General features: G+C 41.9%; 1 protein-coding gene across 1 annotated transcript; it reads left to right on the top strand.

Annotated features, from left to right (window-relative positions):
- Positions 1-1179: 1179 nt before the first annotated feature.
- adprm (ADP-ribose/CDP-alcohol diphosphatase, manganese-dependent) lies at positions 1180-15780 on the top strand. Its single transcript, XM_039740334.1, has 4 exons — positions 1180-1479; positions 4800-5423; positions 6534-6659; positions 14786-15780. Exons 2-4 carry the CDS (start codon positions 4805-4807, stop codon positions 15079-15081), a joined length of 1041 nt encoding a protein of 346 aa, XP_039596268.1. The 5' UTR covers positions 1180-1479; positions 4800-4804; the 3' UTR covers positions 15082-15780.
- Positions 15781-17179: the final 1399 nt, after the last annotated feature.

Genomic DNA, 17179 nt, shown 5'->3' with positions numbered 1-17179 from the left:
ATTGTCTTTCAAAAAAAAACGCGGCCACTCTGACTAAATTTAGAAACTACCGGTATAACCTGCGATCAGCGGGGTTTGGGGTTTGTGGGGGTGGCGTGGTGGTCGCTGCGCGGTGTATTTGTATTTTAATGGGTATTTGTCGCCATCTTGTGGTCAACTAAGGCGTAAACGTTTGGAACAAACAATTAACTTACGCCGCTCTAATTCAGGGTGTTCATAACGAAATGTAAGGATTTATTTCATGACGTAGAAACACAGATATTCAAAATTTCAAAATGTTGAAAGCTGAAGCGCAGCTTTTGAATGTTTAAATATTCTCTATTGTAATAGACATGTCATGTTTCTCCTTCTGATATACAGTATGTCCATACGGGGCTACATCCCTAGTAAAGGATCAAAAATAACTGTATTCATAATCGCTAACTTGAAATAGTCCAAAATAATACACCGTATGCTTATATTTGCCATTTTTCACCTTTTGGATGCAGTTTTATAGGGCTATGACCACCGCTACAGAATCAAATATCACAAAAACATTGTATATGATGGGCAAAAAGATCAGGAGCTTGTCGCTATTGATTGGGAATATCTCGGACTGAAAGATCAGGGATTAAAGCCCCTGGTGTAGCTACACAGCGCCTTAATAAGGTACTGACTATGAAAGGCAATATAAATTGCAAATTGATTTTTTCCCCCAAAGTCCAGTACTTTGTTTCTAGTTAGAGTCTTGGGCTCTTTTTTGTGAAAAGCGCCATGCGAATATTGACCGATAGCCCCGACAGTGCCAAAGAGGTGAGCAGCCTGAGGGACACTCCATTGATTTCTCCCACAGTAGTGCGTTAAAGAGCCACTGCAGTCAGCGCAAAAATACAGCTAGATATTGCTGCAGATTGGAGTAACTGGTTGAAGTTACACCTGATAGACAACTTCAAACGTTGATGATTGGACACGTGAATTTTTTTGACTGCCATACAGTAACAACAACCTTATTCGTCGAAGTTCTGAATTGGCACAATATGATTTGGTGAACTCGAATTTGATTGACAGTTATCCCGCCTCCACATCTACTTATAATGTCTCCAGTCTACAGCAATACCCGTCTCCAAAAACAGGCTCCACCCCGGCATGTGACGTCACGCGCGGTTACACCAGGGTTATCCGGGCAGTGTTAGAGACAGTCCGTTGCAGTCAGCATAGGACGGCAGGGAAGTCAAGAGTGAACACTTCCGGAGTGCAAACCTATCGCTGCAGCTTCGCGTCTTCTTCATGTTTTGGTGGCCTTTCACATTAATGCCAAGGCGATATATGTCTGACTTCTTCAGTGTAAGCTTACTAGCAAGAATGAGAACACGGTGGTCGCAACGATACTGTAAATGTTTCCTCCACCTTTGATTTCTTAAAGGAAGAAGCTGTCTCTTCGTTTGTTTTCCATCATTAACGTACTACGCGAATGCCGGCTTCTCAAATGTGCAATTACTGGTAAGCGAAAATAGTGAAATGAAATCTTATCTTCAGTGTCATAATATGAAAGAAAGCCTGCCAAGGACTTCTACACAACGAAGGTTGCTTCTGTCGGTTTGGTTTTGGTATTGGTATGTGTCACCTGTTGAAGAATTGCGTTTGTCGGCTTTGCTGGTGTTGGTCGTTAATTCGGTTTGGGGGACGGAGGACACGTAGTGTGATCGGAAGGCATCTTCTATAAGCGTTGATCTGTATTTGGACGGGACGGGACAGGAAATGCCTGTTTAGGTTTTACTGGCAACTAAAGTCCTTTTTAACGCGACAGGAGTGAATGTGGGTGGGCGATTTCGGCCCCCAGTGACACTGGACTGCGTTGTTGTGTTAGAAGAATGGAGATCGGTTTAATGATTTGTCTTCCATGTAAAGCGCCGTGTAATTCAGTGGTCAGTGAAGTGTGTAATGTGCTATAGCACTGGATTCGGTGGAAAATCGAGGAAGGCAATCGTGAGATCACAAACAGGAGTAATCGATCAAGTGGCCGATTGACATTAAAACTAGACGACTGACCGCAACCTCGCCGATTACAATTTGTAGACAGAGAATATGGACGAGTGAGATTTTTGGATGGCCCGAGTTGTTTGTCTAAACGCCTGTATGAGATTGTATTTCAGACCTGAGGGCAAGTGCCTGTAGCGCTCCATCTTCTCCGAATTTCTGCAAATTAGTCGATAACAGCACTACCACCTAAACACTTTTGTCTTCCAATAACGTCCTAGCACCCCGAGGCACGGTGAGCACAGGCTAAGTTGTGATGAAATGGCCATAAAGTATGGTGGTATTTGGATCGGAGTGTGGACCTTGTGCGAATCTGAACCACTGTTAGGACTGCTTCTCATCTCCCAGGACTTGTATGAATCTGCCATGTTACCCAAGTGGCATGCCCTCCAAAGATGTGCATGCCATTACATACCAACTCTGGTCACTTGGGAGTGTGACACGCTGTGGACTGTCATCCGATCCAGGACAGGACCTCCGCCCCCGTGAACCAAAACTGAATTAAATAGGTTTTAAAAAAATGGGTGAATTGTATCAATTATTTAATGACCTGCTTTCTTGCTACAATTGCTGTGCCACATCAGGACTTTCTGTCAGTTTATATTTCACTTTGCTCAGATAATTAGTACTTCTTATTGTAAATACCAATTAAAAAAAGCTTCTTCATAGTATATATTAACAAAAGCAAGTGAGACCCAATTAGCTGGTTAGATCTTCTTTATTTGTAACTTCTTGTTAATTGACAGCTTATTCAAGAAAACCAATTAAGATCTCGTCACAAATGAATGCACTAAAATGTGGAGAACAGATTCAGTGCAGTACAAGAGTCAACTATATATATATATATATATATATATATATATATATACTGCTCAAAAGAATTAAAGGAACACTTTTTAATCAGAGTATAGCATAAAGTCAATGAAACTTATGGGATGTTAATCTGGTCAGTTAAGTAGCAGAGGGGTTGTTAATCAGTTTCAGCTGCTGTGGTGTTAATGAAATTAACAACAGATGCACTAGAGGGGCAACAATGAGATGACCCCAAAACAGGAATGGTTTAACAGGTGGAGGCCACTGACATTTTTCCCTCCTCATCTTTTCTGACTGTTTCTTCACTAGTTTTGCATTTGGCTACAGTCAGTGTCACTACTGGTAGCATGAGGCGATACCTGGACCCTACAGAGGTTGCACAGGTAGTCCAACTTCTCCAGGATGGCACATCAATACGTGTCATTGCCAGAAGGTTTGCTGTGTCTCCTGCACAGTCTCAAGGGCATGGAGAGATTCTAGGAGACAAGCAGTTACTCTAGGAGAGCTGGAGAGGGCCATAGAAGGTCCATAACCCATCAGCAGGACCAGTATCTGCTCCTTTGGGCAAGGAGGAACAGGATGAGCACTGCCAGAGCCCTACAAAATGACCTCCAGCAGGCCACTGGTGTGAATGTCTCTGACCAAACAACCAGAAAGACTTCATGAGGGTGACCCAAGGGCCCCATGTCCTCTAATGGGCCCTGAGCTCACTGCCCAGCAGCATGCAGCTCGATTGGCATTCGCCATAGAATACCAGAATTGGCAGATGCACCACTGGTGCCCTGTGCTTTTTACAGATGAGAGCAGGTTCACCCTGAGCACGTGACAGAAGTGAAAGGGTCTGGAGAAGCCATGGAGAACATTATGCTGCCTGTAACATCATTCAGCATGAGCAGTTTGGTGGTGGGTTAATGATTGTCTGGGGAGGCATATCCATGGAGGGTCACACAGACCGCTACAGGCTTGACAAAGGCACCTTGGCTGCCATTAGGTATCAGGATGAAATCCTTGGACCCATTGTCAGACCCTATGCTGGTACAGTGGCTCCTGGTGCATGACAATTCCTGGCCTCATGTGGTGAGAGTATGCAGGCAGTTCCTGGAGGATGAAGGAATTGATACCATTGACTGGCCACCACACTTTCCTGACCTAAATCCAATAGAACACCTCTGGGACATTATGTTTTGGTCCATCCAATGCCACCAGGTTGCACCTCAGACTGTCCAGGAGCTCAGTGATGCCCTGGTCCAGATCTGGGAGGAGATCCCCCACAACACCATCTGTCATCTCATTAGAAGCATGGACCGATGTTGTCAGGCATGTATACAAGAACACAGGGGCCATACAAAGTACTGCGTACAATTTTGAGTTGCTGCAATTAAATTTGGGCAAAATGGACTAGCCTGCCACATCATTTTTTCACTCTGATTTTTGGGGCGTCTTTGAATTCAGGGCTCTGTAGGTTGATCATTTTCATTTCCATCAAACGATGTGGCATCCTTTCGTTCCTAACACATTACCCAGTCTATATCAGTATAGATATCCAGGAGGATTTCTTTTTCCCATTGAGATCTGATGTGTTTTCAAAGTGGTCCTTTAATTTTTTTGAGCAGTTTATATATAAAAGATAAGATGGAGGGGACAGGAAAGCCACACGGACACAGATGACGTGCAAACTCCCTTAAGCAAGGCCCTTAACCTGAAAATTGTTCCGTATCTGTACAATGACTGACCCTGCACAGTGACCCCCAAAGGTCATACAAAAAGACAATTGCCTCTTGGGGATAAACAAAGTATATCAGACAGAGTCTGGAGTGAGAAATGAACACGGGGGTCCTTAGGCAGATTTAGTGACTTCCACTACTATTAGACAGACAGATAATTAAAATACATGTGGACCGTTACTGCAAATCTTCGCAATTATTTACGATTGACTTTTTTTTTTTTTTTATATGTTTTTTGCATTTCAGGTGCTATGCTGCAGCTGGAAGGACAGCATTCAGGACAAGCTAAAATGTTTGATGGCGCCCAGCCCCTCTTTGTGTTCGGCGTGATTGCTGATGTTCAGTATGCCAACGTTGAAAACGGGTGTAATTATCTGAAGACTAGGAGGCGCTATTATCGGAACAGCGTGACGTTACTGCATGACGCAGTAGAGCGCTGGAATGGAATTGCTCCCCATTTTATAGTGCAGCTGGGAGATCTAATCGACGGTTTGAATAAGAAACACAATTTCTCGGCGAAGGCGCTGGAGATTGTGATGAAGGAATTCCAGAGGTGCAAAACAAAAATTCATCATGTCTGGGGCAACCATGAGTTTTATAATTTTACAAGAGAATATTTAATGAGCTCCATACTTAATAGCAAAGCTCTGGAAAGTGCATTAGATGACATTTCACTAAACACTGAAGACCACGCCGCTGAAGCCGCCATCTACTCCTACCATTTCAGTCCCGCTCCAAGCTTCCGGTTTGTGCTGCTAGACGCCTATGATTTAAGTGTTTTAGGAAGAAAAGCACCGAGCAAGAAATATAATCAGTCACTTAAAATTTTGCAGGATAAGAACAAGAATCAAAATCTTAATTGCCCTCCAGGTATTGCATTGCATACACACTTGTGATTTGTGCCTTCATTTGTTATTGCCAGTGTACAGCAGGGGCGGACTGGCTATTAGGGCATTTGGGCATTGCCCGGTGGGCCACAAACTCTGGTCTGGTCATGGGCCATCCATTTCATGAAAACATTTTATGTACTGGTTACTGTTTGACATTAAAATTAATTTTCTAAACGAATAAACATTATCTGTCTGGTACTGCAAATTACATAGTCCTATATAATATACTGTATTACGTCATCAAGTTCTTTTAGTTGTCAGTACACAACGTTGTAGCGGAAAATTTGGTCAAAACTGCCTTTTGCTGATTTCCGTTTCCATACCGCTACATTTCGGTTAGCATATACATTATTGCAACTTTTGTTTATCTCATATCTAGTATTTCAATTCTTCGGTACTAATAATTAGTTTAGATTATGTATTATGCATTTTATTGTTCTCTGGTCATCGGTGTGAGCGATAATTAGTGGTTTTCAGCTGCGATTATTAGTATGATGAAATAAAGTTATAAAGCATGGGGTAGGAAATTTTAATATTGGGACGGAACATTTCTAGTTTATCGTTAAGTTAATGGAATATTTCAACCATGTGAGGTTTTCATTATAAATTTGGTTATCATTCATTCCATTGTAAATGAGCAGCTATTAGCCTACTAGGGTGCTGGCACTTGGACATGACATTTGACATGCACTCTAATAACGTGTAGGCCGTGTTACTACATTTTTGTTTTTCATTAAATTTTATTTCTAAGTATGTCGTCAAATTTTAAGTTGTGTGTAAACAACAGTTTAGACAGAGTTCATATCATAGGCTCATGGCGAATAGTGAGTTGCGTACTCGTCGCAGATTTTAAGTAAATTACACTGAATAACGAGCCGAGTGGGTCGACCTCGTCACCTCACTCATTGAAATATATCCGGGCCGGTTTTGAGACCCAGTCCGCTCCTGCTGTACAGTACAGTAGTTAAAAATTGCATATTCATATTGTCTTATAGTGTACTCGCTGGGGATTTGCTATGCCTGTTTACTGCTCTTCAGCCGTATTTGATGAGTTTGCTCCATTTTGTGATTTATTTTCTGTCTTTTGTAGAGGGACAGTGCGGGACAGAACAGCGCTTTGTTCAGTTTAATGGAGGATTCAGCAAAGAACAGCTTTCCTGGTTGGACAAAATACTTACATATGCTGACAAAAACCTTGAGAAAGTCACAATAATTAGTAAGTGTAAAATATATATGAATAATAGGGGGCTTTGCCCGTGCCAGCAACTTCACGTCTCTGCCGCACGCAAAACGTTTCATTCTCGCGGATAGGCCTCTTAATTTGGAAGAAACACAACTTCCCTGATGGCAACACAAATTAGATGATCTACAAGTCTCTGACTTAGTTTAAATCTGAACAATATATTCAATCTCTTTTCGCTCTTCCGTTATTTCGCCGAGTAATAATTTTCATTTGTTTGCAATAATGCGATCTTTACCATCCTTTTTTTGAGACTTTCGAATTTTCGTACTTCCATAATCTCTAACCTGCTCTATATGTGTACCGCGCCAACGTTTTTGAATTTTTTTTTTTTTTTTACGACATTCAAACTCTTTTATTTCCGGCCCCGGGGGTCGGTACATCTCTTGGCACAAAGACTCGTCTCACGTGACGCGCAAGTGTCTCTCTGAGAAAGTCGCGTCTCCTTCCAAGATTTTTTTTTTATTTTTTTTATATAAAGACTTTTGGTTAACACAGCATGTCTGGCCAATCCAGTGCTATTAGAATGAAATATTCCTGTTCCACTAAACAAGCCTGGCAGATAGAACAGTCTTCATTTGTAAAGATTTTCTTATTTCTTTGTACAGCATAGCTGGAAGTAGAACAGTCAGGTGTCCGCCTCCCCATTAAACAGTGAAGTATTCCTGTGTGTGTGATGTCCTTAAATGAAACGGGTTTGCTTTTGCTTTTTCACGGCTCCCTAATGTAGTGTTCCTCATCATTTATTACGATTTGGCATCTGTACGTGTGGCAATGAATGTCCGCTCGTAATGGATATTTACAACCCAAGGATAGCTCTGGTAGCAGGCCATTTAATTTAATTTAGCACATCAGTCTCTATTCTCCAGATTCTTTTACACTACAAATATGAAGATTACAGTGTGATTTATTTCAATCGCACCTTTTCATACAAACAAATTAGCTCAAAGTGCTTTACAACATGTCAAAGACTACTCACGGCAGCTTGTTAACGTCATCCATTTATCTGTTGTTCTCTCAATGGGTAAACGCTGCCTAGCATTATTAATTTGAACGTTACTCGTAGCTGGCTTCCACGTGTGCCCCTGTATTCTCGATGAAGAACGCTTTTCAAAGTAACAGCTGGCACCAACCCTACTTACCACTTTGCTGCTCAGTTTTGAACACATTTCATATGCCACCTCTTACTCTTTGTTGGCTGTAAAGACTCGGCTCCTACTCTTTTGTCATAACTCTAACCCTGCAGACTGTTTGTCAGTGTCGTGCTGCCTTTTTCTGTCGGCTTATAAAACAAGACAGACCACAATTTTTTCTCGTCAGCTATTTCAACGATTCATAATGTATTAGCCCAGGGTTGGGCAAAGTCAGTCCTGGAGGGCCGCATTGGCTGCAGGTTTTTGTTCCAACCCAGTTGCTTCTTTAGAAAACAAGCCTTGCCGATAATTTTAATTTCATGGCTTGTCATTGCCTTAACTCTGCCATGTCCGCTCATTCTCATATCCTCGATTTTCTTCCCCTTTCTAAGGATACCATCCAAATGATTTAAAGTTTAAAACAGATAAGTAATTCCCAGTCTTTGCTTTTTTCCTCTTCACTTTCCTTGCAAGTATTTAATTAAACCAAATAGTGCATGATAAATCTATACTAATAAAAGGCAAAGCCCTCACTGACTCACTCACTTACTCACTAATTCTCCAACTTCCCGTGTAGGTAGAAGGCTGAAATTTGTCAGGCTCATTCCTTACAGCTTACTTGCAAAAGTTTAGGTTTCATTTCGGAATTCTACAGGTAATGGTCATAACGGTCGATAACGTCCGCCATGTTGAACTTTCTTATTCATGGCCCCATCTTCACGAAATTTGGTAGGTGGCTTCCCGGCACTAACCAAAACCGATGTACTTACTTATTTTAGTGGTATGATGCCACTGTCGGCCGCCATATTGAACTTTTCAACGGTCTTTGTTACTTATGGGCCCATCTTCAAGAAATTTGGTACGCGGGTTCCCAACGCTAACTGAATCCTACTTACGTACATATATACGTCCATAGCCTGCAGCTCGGTCACCATGTGAGGCGTTGGGTCCCCCATCCCAATGCCTCCCACGTTGTTGGCTGCCTGCCTATATAAGGCCGTCTGTCGCTCCATTCTCTACATTCCCTTCCTTGCTTTGCCACGGGATTCACATCTCCCTGCTGATAACTACAGCCTTTTTATTTAATCCACGGCTTCTCTGCTGTTTTATTGTTCGTTTATTACAATTATAGTTATTGTGTAGGTATTTTAGACTTACTTTACATTGTTCAGGTACCCATTTCCTTTATCGTTCCAACCGTACCCCCATTAACATGTCTATCGAGGTGATCACCATCGATCAAAGAACTGTCACTTACCGAGTGGTTTCCATGCCGGAGATGGCACCTGCCTTTTCCATTCTCTGTGTTACATATTGCACGGCCATATCAGGCTCACTCTTGATATCCATTGTGTCTTATGTATTGAATGACTGGGACAGGTTCAAGGTGTGGACTGATGACGGTACAGGAGATAATTAGACTACACAGGAGCACTAGAAGAGTCAAATGCTTAAGTCCTTCACCTTTGGATCTGCATGTGAGTTGATGGCTGCCGCTGAATTGTTCGGTTGTCACTTTCAAGTGTACTGAAATGGACAAATATTTGACACCTTTCGACAACCACCAATGCCTCTTAAACATCTTAGATTCACAGGTGACGATTTCAGTAGTGGACACTTTGATGTTTATGAATGTTTAAACTCTCAAAAGCTGGATGTGAAGTTATCAATGAAACTGGTTGTGTGCTTACAACGCTTGACAGACGCTGAATGTCACTTCAACACAACAAGTCCTACAAATACTGTCGTCATTGAAACAAACCATGAAACTCAAACCGATTATGACAGCAGCAATCCAAGCTGTGAGATTTGAGACAAGATTACTGTTCACATGGCCGACTGTACGTTGCATGCTCAAGAGTAAGCTCAGCGCACAGCTTGGTCAGATTACAACCAGAGGGCCGAACTCACAATGTGGTATACAAAGAGATCCTTAACAAATAATTATTGGCATATTTTCCCTCAGTTTAAAAAGGTTTAATTTTTTTCTTAATACAAATTTGAAGGAAGTACTTCACCGCTGGGAAGCGCGGGTATTTTGCTAGTACCATATATACTCGCATTTAAATTCTACCACATATAAGTCGGGGCTTGATTTTACCGTATAACTTGTGGTGGCTGAGAGGGTAAGGATCTGCGCTGGTATCCTGAAGGTTGCCAGTTCAAATCCCTGTCACTGCCAAAAGAGATCCTACTCTGCTGGGCCCTTGAGCAAGGCCCTTAACCTGTAATTGCTCCAAGGGCGCTGTACAATGGCTGACCCTGCGCTCCAACCCCAAGGGGTTTCCGAAAACTATTCCTAATAAGAGAAATTGTATAAGGTGAGATAAAGAACAAAAAAAAAAAAAGTCGAATGCAGAAAACTCCCACTATTGGTCCAAGAGATTATGATATGCCAATGCCCACCTGAGAGAGTAACCGCGGAGCACACGGCCTTTTATCTCTATGTGTTGTGCCTACGTGCCCACGCGGTTTTACCTGAATTATTCCGAAGCGATATTTGCACTGATTTGTGTTTTTTGTATCTCACCCCCTCATACTCCTTTATCGCTAGTGCATCCCTTTCCTACGATGGAGCGTTCGATCAGAAGAAAATTTGAAGCAGGCTTTAAATTAAAAGTCATTGGTAATTACGCGCTGCAACAAAATTCGATGTGTCTGTGAAACTGGTGCGAGATTGGAGGAACAACAGCAGCAACATTTATTTATCCATCCATTATCCAGCCCGCTCTATCCTAACACAGGGTCACGGGGGGGTCTGCCAACACAGAGCACAAGGCAGAAAACAAACCCCAGGCAGGGTGCCAGCCTACCGCAGGGCACACACCCACACACACTAGGGACAATTTAGGATCGCCAATGCACCTGACCGGCATGTCTTTGGACTGTGGGAGGAAACCCACACAGACACGGGGAGAACATGCAAACTCGACGAAGGGAGGACTTGGGAAGCGAACCCTTACCGCGAGGCAGCAGCGCTACCCACTGCACCACCGTGCCGCCCACATTTATTTATATAGCACATTTGCATACAATCATGTAGCTCAAAATGCTAAAAGGAAGCAAGAAGATGTTAAAAAAAAAAAAATTATTAAGTGTCTTATTTTTGAACAGCCGTATAAGTCGGGGTCTAATTTTTATGATTGATTTTTCAGGTTTCAAAACCCGACTTATACGCGAGTATATGCGGCAAATACTGGACACTATTTATTTAAGAAAATTCACTTCCAACTGCTGATGAACAAAAAGCCCCTTACACACTGGCACTCGTGACCCACCTTTTAACTTGCGTGTTAACCCTGCCTAGTAGGATTTTATTTCAAACTGAATTAGAAGAGGAAGAAGATTAAGATTATGACAGAGGACATAAAAAGAGGAATAAGCTGCGTGCTAATCATGAAGAAGCCTGTGATATGGTTTAACATGAATGAATGCCAGGAGCCACTGCGTTTTTCAAATGATTTTCTACTCGCGTGCCGACGCCAGTAACCTTCATTTGGATAACTGGACAGAAAGCTACACCGCGGTGTCTGGTGATCTGCAGAATTTAAACATCACAGCCTCCTGGCGCGTTCACTACTAGAGTTTTGCAACATCAACTCGTGACTTGAAGAGTGCGAGGTTGGCAAACTTTTTCACAACACACAGAATCGGAAGCAAACGGAGGCCGATGTGTTGCAATTGCACTGCAGAATGCAGATTACATGGAGGCTACGGGACTTTTTGCTTGCTGGTGTAACAGATAGGATCAATTCACAAGTCTGTTTTGTTGTGATCTGTTTGTAACTGTATTTAGCCCTTTTTATTACATAATTAAATGTATATTACTTAGCACTGTTTACAGTAAAGACAGCTTAGACAACGTATCTCCCAAAATATAAAATTTGGTGCGCACTACAAATAAATTGTGCAGAGTTAATGTCACTGAAGGAGGTCAAAAATGAAAGCTCAAATGTACCCGACACTATTAGTGTGCATATTTTCTTAAAATGTAACCGCAGATAGATTAGGAGGCTTAATCCTGAGGACAGAGTTGAGCCAGGCAGCCTGTAGGTTCAAGTGCCTCACTGTGCCCACCAGAGGCAATGCCCTCCTTTCTTTTTGGCCCTTCCTCAGATATTATAATACTGTCTTATGGCAGAATACTTGATCCAACACTGGAGAAAATCTGCACTGAAACAACTACATCTGTTCGTCATCTCATCCATCATGTCCAGTTCACTCAGAGACTAAGAACATTGCTGCATTTTACCCATCATGACTCTCTCAATATGGCGGCGACGTTGACGTACGATGCTGCTGATCATGCGGCGTCTAGTAATTCTGTGTCTGTGGTTCATTTGACGCGTCCTCTGAAATTAACAAGACGCGTGAGTGAGTCTCAGTACCGGCAAAATGTCGGCGTGGGGTAGCCGTGTGATAAAAGTCGGTATGTGACGTCAGAGTCTCTGTTTACGATCCACATGTGGCAGAAAACTGCTTTGAGGATCGATGTGCCCGCTTCGATGTTTGATGAATGGTTTGATCTGGTGAAGCAAAATGCCGACATACAAATGCATTCCTGGTGCTTTTATATTCAAGCGTCGCATATTCCCCATCATAATGACACGACACATTTTAATGGTCTCACATACCGTCTTCTGTGCCGTCTTTTTTTTTCACCTTCACAACAGAATGCACAGGGCTGTACTGAAGCCGCAGAAGAAAAAATAAAAAGGTGTATTCTGTGATTAAAATTGAAATTTTGGCTTTAATCTCGAAATGTCCACTTTAACCTCGTAGTTGACTTTATCATTAAAGCAGACGGTCGCAAACGTCATCCCAGTTTTTAATCGCTACGAGCTTCTTGGACCTGACAGCAGGTAAAGTAAAACAATAAAAAATAGATGGCACAAAAGATGGTATGTGAGACTTTTAAAATGTATCGTGTCATTACGATCGGGAATACGCGACGCTTGAATATAAAAGCACCACGAATGCATCTGTATGTCGGCATTTTGCTTCAGCAGCGGAAAGCAGCAATAGATCGCCAAACAAAACAAATTAAATGTCTGATATTCCAACTCTCTGCACATTTAGAATCTTTAGATTTATACTTGATATCACTTTCATGATGAAATGCATTAAAATGTGTATGTTACATTTTATATAATTTCGTTTAAATAATGAATACTGTTAATAATTACACACATGGGGGTGTCACGGTGGCGGAGCGATAGCACTGCTGTCTCGCAGGGAGTTACGTTGCTGGCATTTCCTGCTGGTATTCCACACTGTGCTCCGGTTTCCTTCCAAAGATATGCAGATTTGGGGATTTGGTGCCGCTAAAATGACGCGAGTGTATGTGTGTGCTTGTATTCACCTTGCGATGAGCTGAGGCCTCGTCAAGGGACTGTTTCTCACTCGTGCCCAATGCTTCCTGGAATGGACACATACATCCCTGGATTTATGGATTTAATCAATAAACATCCTTTTCAGAGATATTGCTTTAAGGTGTTATCGGAATTTAATAGGTGTTTTAGGCAATTCACAACACAGGGAAGCCGAACATGTTCTCACCGCGATAATATCTCGCACTGCCACCTGGTGGATTCCTCCAGATTTACGTAAAGAACGCGCGCAAGTATAAACACTACAACGCTTGCGTGGCAGGAGCGTCCGCTGCAGCATGCGTCGTGTCACGTGAAGTATAAATGAGCCCTAACTCCGTGTGTGTGCGCGCTTGTGTGTTCACCTTGCGATGAGCTGATGCCCCATTCAGAAATTGTTTCTGTCTGGCGTCCGATGCTAGCTGGAATGGGCGCATCCTTGAATTGATGGATTTAATCATTAAACATCCCTCTCAGAGATATTGCGGCAAGGTGTCTTCGCACTTTAATGAATGTCTCAGGTAACTCACAACACAGCGAAGACGAACGTGTCCTCACCGTGATGATATCTCGCACTGCCACCTGGTGGGATCTTCCAGATTTACGTAAAGTGCGCACGCAAGTATAAACAGTAAAAAGCTTGCGTAGTAGTCCGTCCATCCATTATCCAACCCGCTATAGCCCAACTACATGGTCACGCGGTCTGCTGGGGCCAATCCCAGCCAACACAGGCCGCAAGGCAGGAAACAAACCCCGGGCAGGGCGCCAGCCTACCGCAGGGCGCGCACACACCCACACACCAAGCACACACTAGGAACAATTTAAAATCACCACTGCACCTCCGCTGGAATAAACCTGGCCTTTAAAGGGTCATTTGACCAACCTTGGTGCAGTGAAGTGTTTTTCTCAGAATGACTTTACCTCACTTATTTCATCTCCCGTGTTCTTTTTCTAACTAGTCCAGTAAGGCAACTCGGAGAAATATGTAGTCTGTGTTCGTCGTCAAGACCTTCGAAACTGAGTTTCGTTTCTTCTGGATTTGCATTCAGTCACAATTGACGACGAAAAAAAAAGCGAGTTTAAAAATGAATGTTCAGCCTTTGCAAATTACTATAATAATGATGTGACCGCAATTATATGACAAAATGGAGGGGGTTCGGGGATACCGTTCCCCCTGATCCTTAGGATGCACTCCAGTGGTTAGTACAGTTTGGAAGGGCTGTCTTTCCCATGTGCATTGCGTACAGATCACTGCTTACCATCGCAAGTTGTGAGAGATCATTTTCAAAACTGAAATTAATAAAAGCTCATCTGTGATCTTCCATCTCTCAAGAGCGTCTGACCAGCCTGGCTTTAAATCAGCATTAAAAAAAGAAATCCTCACAGAGGATGTAAAAAAATGAAGTAGTACAATTGTTTTCGGAGTGGAGATCTAATTTGGGGAAATGAATATTTAATTTGAATAAAGTGTTTTATTCCTTATTTAATATGCCTTCTTTACCATTCACTTTGAGGGCACCTCGCCTTGGGGGGCATCGTCTAGCCTCCGCACGCCACTGATCTGAATCATTTTTTTTTTTTGCTGTTGACTTTTCTGCAGGCCACCTTCCTGTACATCCAGACAGTACAGACCCCATCTGCTTAGCCTGGAACTACGAAGAGATGCTCTCAGTTTTGCACTCACATAAGAGTGTTGTGTGCTTCATGGCCGGGCATGATCATGATGGAGGCTACCACATGGACCACAGAGGAATCCATCACGTAACCATGGAAGGTGTAATCGAAACCCCGCCAGACACCAACGCATTTGCTACGGTGTATGTGCACCAGGACGGGATGATTTTAAAGGGGGTCGGAAGGGTTTCAGATAGGATTATGCTATATCCTTCAACATAAAAAAATATTAATTTTCTTCTTCTTTAAATGCAATATTAAAATCCATGCATTTTAATATTACATTTCAAACCAGAAGACCAAAAACTAGCCGTATTTAAAATGAAATGACTGTTCATGGTGTTCATTTTCCATAAAGCGCATGTGAGCAATCATGGGCTTAACTTCCAAGTGAATGTTTTATGTTGCTCCACTCATGACGTAAAGATTTTATTGAGCACATTTCCTGCAAAACACATTCAGGTCACAAGTACAGGGTAAAGCGATGGTAAAATTCCAGTTATAAAGTGCTATGTATTTAAAGTATTTAAGCTGTTTTTGCAGCTCTTACTGTACAGTGTATTAGATAAATCAGAGAGCTATTCAGGATAATCCTGTAATTGAATTTCTGTGTGATGTTAAAGAGAAGAGAACCGAATGAGAATGTAATCCTCCATTTATTGTAATTTTATGGATTTTTGAAGATTAAAAGCACATCTGTTCCAAGGTAGGAATTTCTCATTTGTAAAAATTCTATTACTCAAAGAGCTGAATGTGCAAACTATGATTTAAAGTAAATTTGGCAGGTTTTAATTCAGATGGTTACATTTTATTCATTTAATATATGCCTACTTATTCTGAACCAGGGAGCGGGAAGCACTGTGGTCACAATTGTCACTAATATTGCTGTCCATCTCAAGTGTCCTCCTACATATACAGGTGCTGTTTTAGCAGTACAATAATGAAAGGCAATATTTTATAGTGCAAAATAAAATGGGGGCATTGTTTAAAAAAAATGTTTTCCTTACCCGACTATAACGCATTGGTGTGCAAAAAGCACAACCCCACTACCTGTGTAGATGAAAATCAATTTGAGTGGTTTGTAGTGAAAAGTCAAGCAAAATGACAAAAAGATTATAATATGCAAGCTTTCGAGGCAACTAAACGGTGTCATTTTGCGTGGTTTAGTTCAAAATTAACACTTCAGCGTCTCATTCTGATTTTTATAAGTCGTCATGTCCCCAATCCAACTTTCAAAAACTGTCATGGAAACTGTCACCAGTCTGAAAGTGGTCAAATCCAGGGACGTGCGGTCAGGGGAGGAAAAAACTAATAAATGTGTCCACTGGTCAGTGCTATAAATTTGTTTTCTGTATGACTCCAATTGTTTTGATCATTTTTATAGTCAAAAATCGCTGAATTTGCGCTTTTCCTGTTCAAATACAGGACGAGCGTCCTCTCACCTCGGACTGGGTTGATGAATGCCTGTTGCGGTCTCTCCGTATGTCGCCAATATAAGGGTGGCAGACACGTTTATTACACACTCTGACTTTCCACCGGCTGGCTAATATCTTTAATGAACGTTTGTGATATATTTAGTCTTGATGATCGGACATAAAACCGCAGTGAAAAGGCACAACGTGAGGCAGACAGTACCGTGGCGCCCTGAAGGGGGCGCATGTGTGCTCGTTGCTGCGGTTCTTCTAAGCAGAGGCGCCAATTAAAGTTAGCGCGATATCAGAAAGTCAAGTGCACGGCAGCGGTCCATTTATTTTTATTTTTCTGTTCCAGCTGCCTGCCAAAATGGAAGATTGAGACTTTTAAAACAAAGAGGACTTTTACAAGAAAGTGACGTTGATTTTCGTGGAGTATAATCGGCGCATGGACTTAATTTACCTACGAACATAAACGGTTTTCAATTTTATATATATAAAAAAAAGGATCAGACTAAGAAAAAAACAATCCAATATTTAAAAATTAAAAAACTTTTGTTTTTCTTGTTATCCTTTTGTTGGACCGTCTGTATTAAAATTGATGAAAGCATCGGCATTAAAAGATATTAAAAAGCGCGAAATATTTCAAAGATGGTCAAAAATTAACTCTATAATCACTCTATACTTTCATTTGCATTGATTATGAATTGTGGAATTGCAAGGGCAGATTTAGCACGCATTTAACGCGCTCTCGCCGCTATAAACGTAACGTTCTTTAATAGTCCGATATGCGCCTTACCTGCGTGTGCGTAAAGAATGCCGATGAGATATGAAACATAACCAGTAGTCAATGTGCATGTTGGCTGCCAATTGATTTGTGAATAAGCTACTCTTTTGGGTTCATATAT

Source organism: Polypterus senegalus, chromosome 17 (genome assembly GCF_016835505.1).
Source record: "Polypterus senegalus isolate Bchr_013 chromosome 17, ASM1683550v1, whole genome shotgun sequence".
NCBI lineage: Eukaryota > Metazoa > Chordata > Cladistia > Polypteriformes > Polypteridae > Polypterus > Polypterus senegalus.
This window is presented reverse-complemented; position numbering and strand designations above follow the sequence as displayed.

What these genes read in the sequence shown, in the direction of transcription:
- adprm (XM_039740334.1), top strand. Translation starts at nt 4,805, where the DNA reads ATGCTGCAGCTGGAAGGACAGCATTCAGGACAAGCTAAAATGTTTGAT. An exon ending in AAATCTTAATTGCCCTCCAG is followed by an intron (nt 5,424 to 6,533) that starts GTATTGCATTGC and finishes TGTCTTTTGTAG; the next exon opens with AGGGACAGTGCGGGACAGAA. An exon ending in TGAGAAAGTCACAATAATTA is followed by an intron (nt 6,660 to 14,785) that starts GTAAGTGTAAAA and finishes ACTTTTCTGCAG; the next exon opens with GCCACCTTCCTGTACATCCA.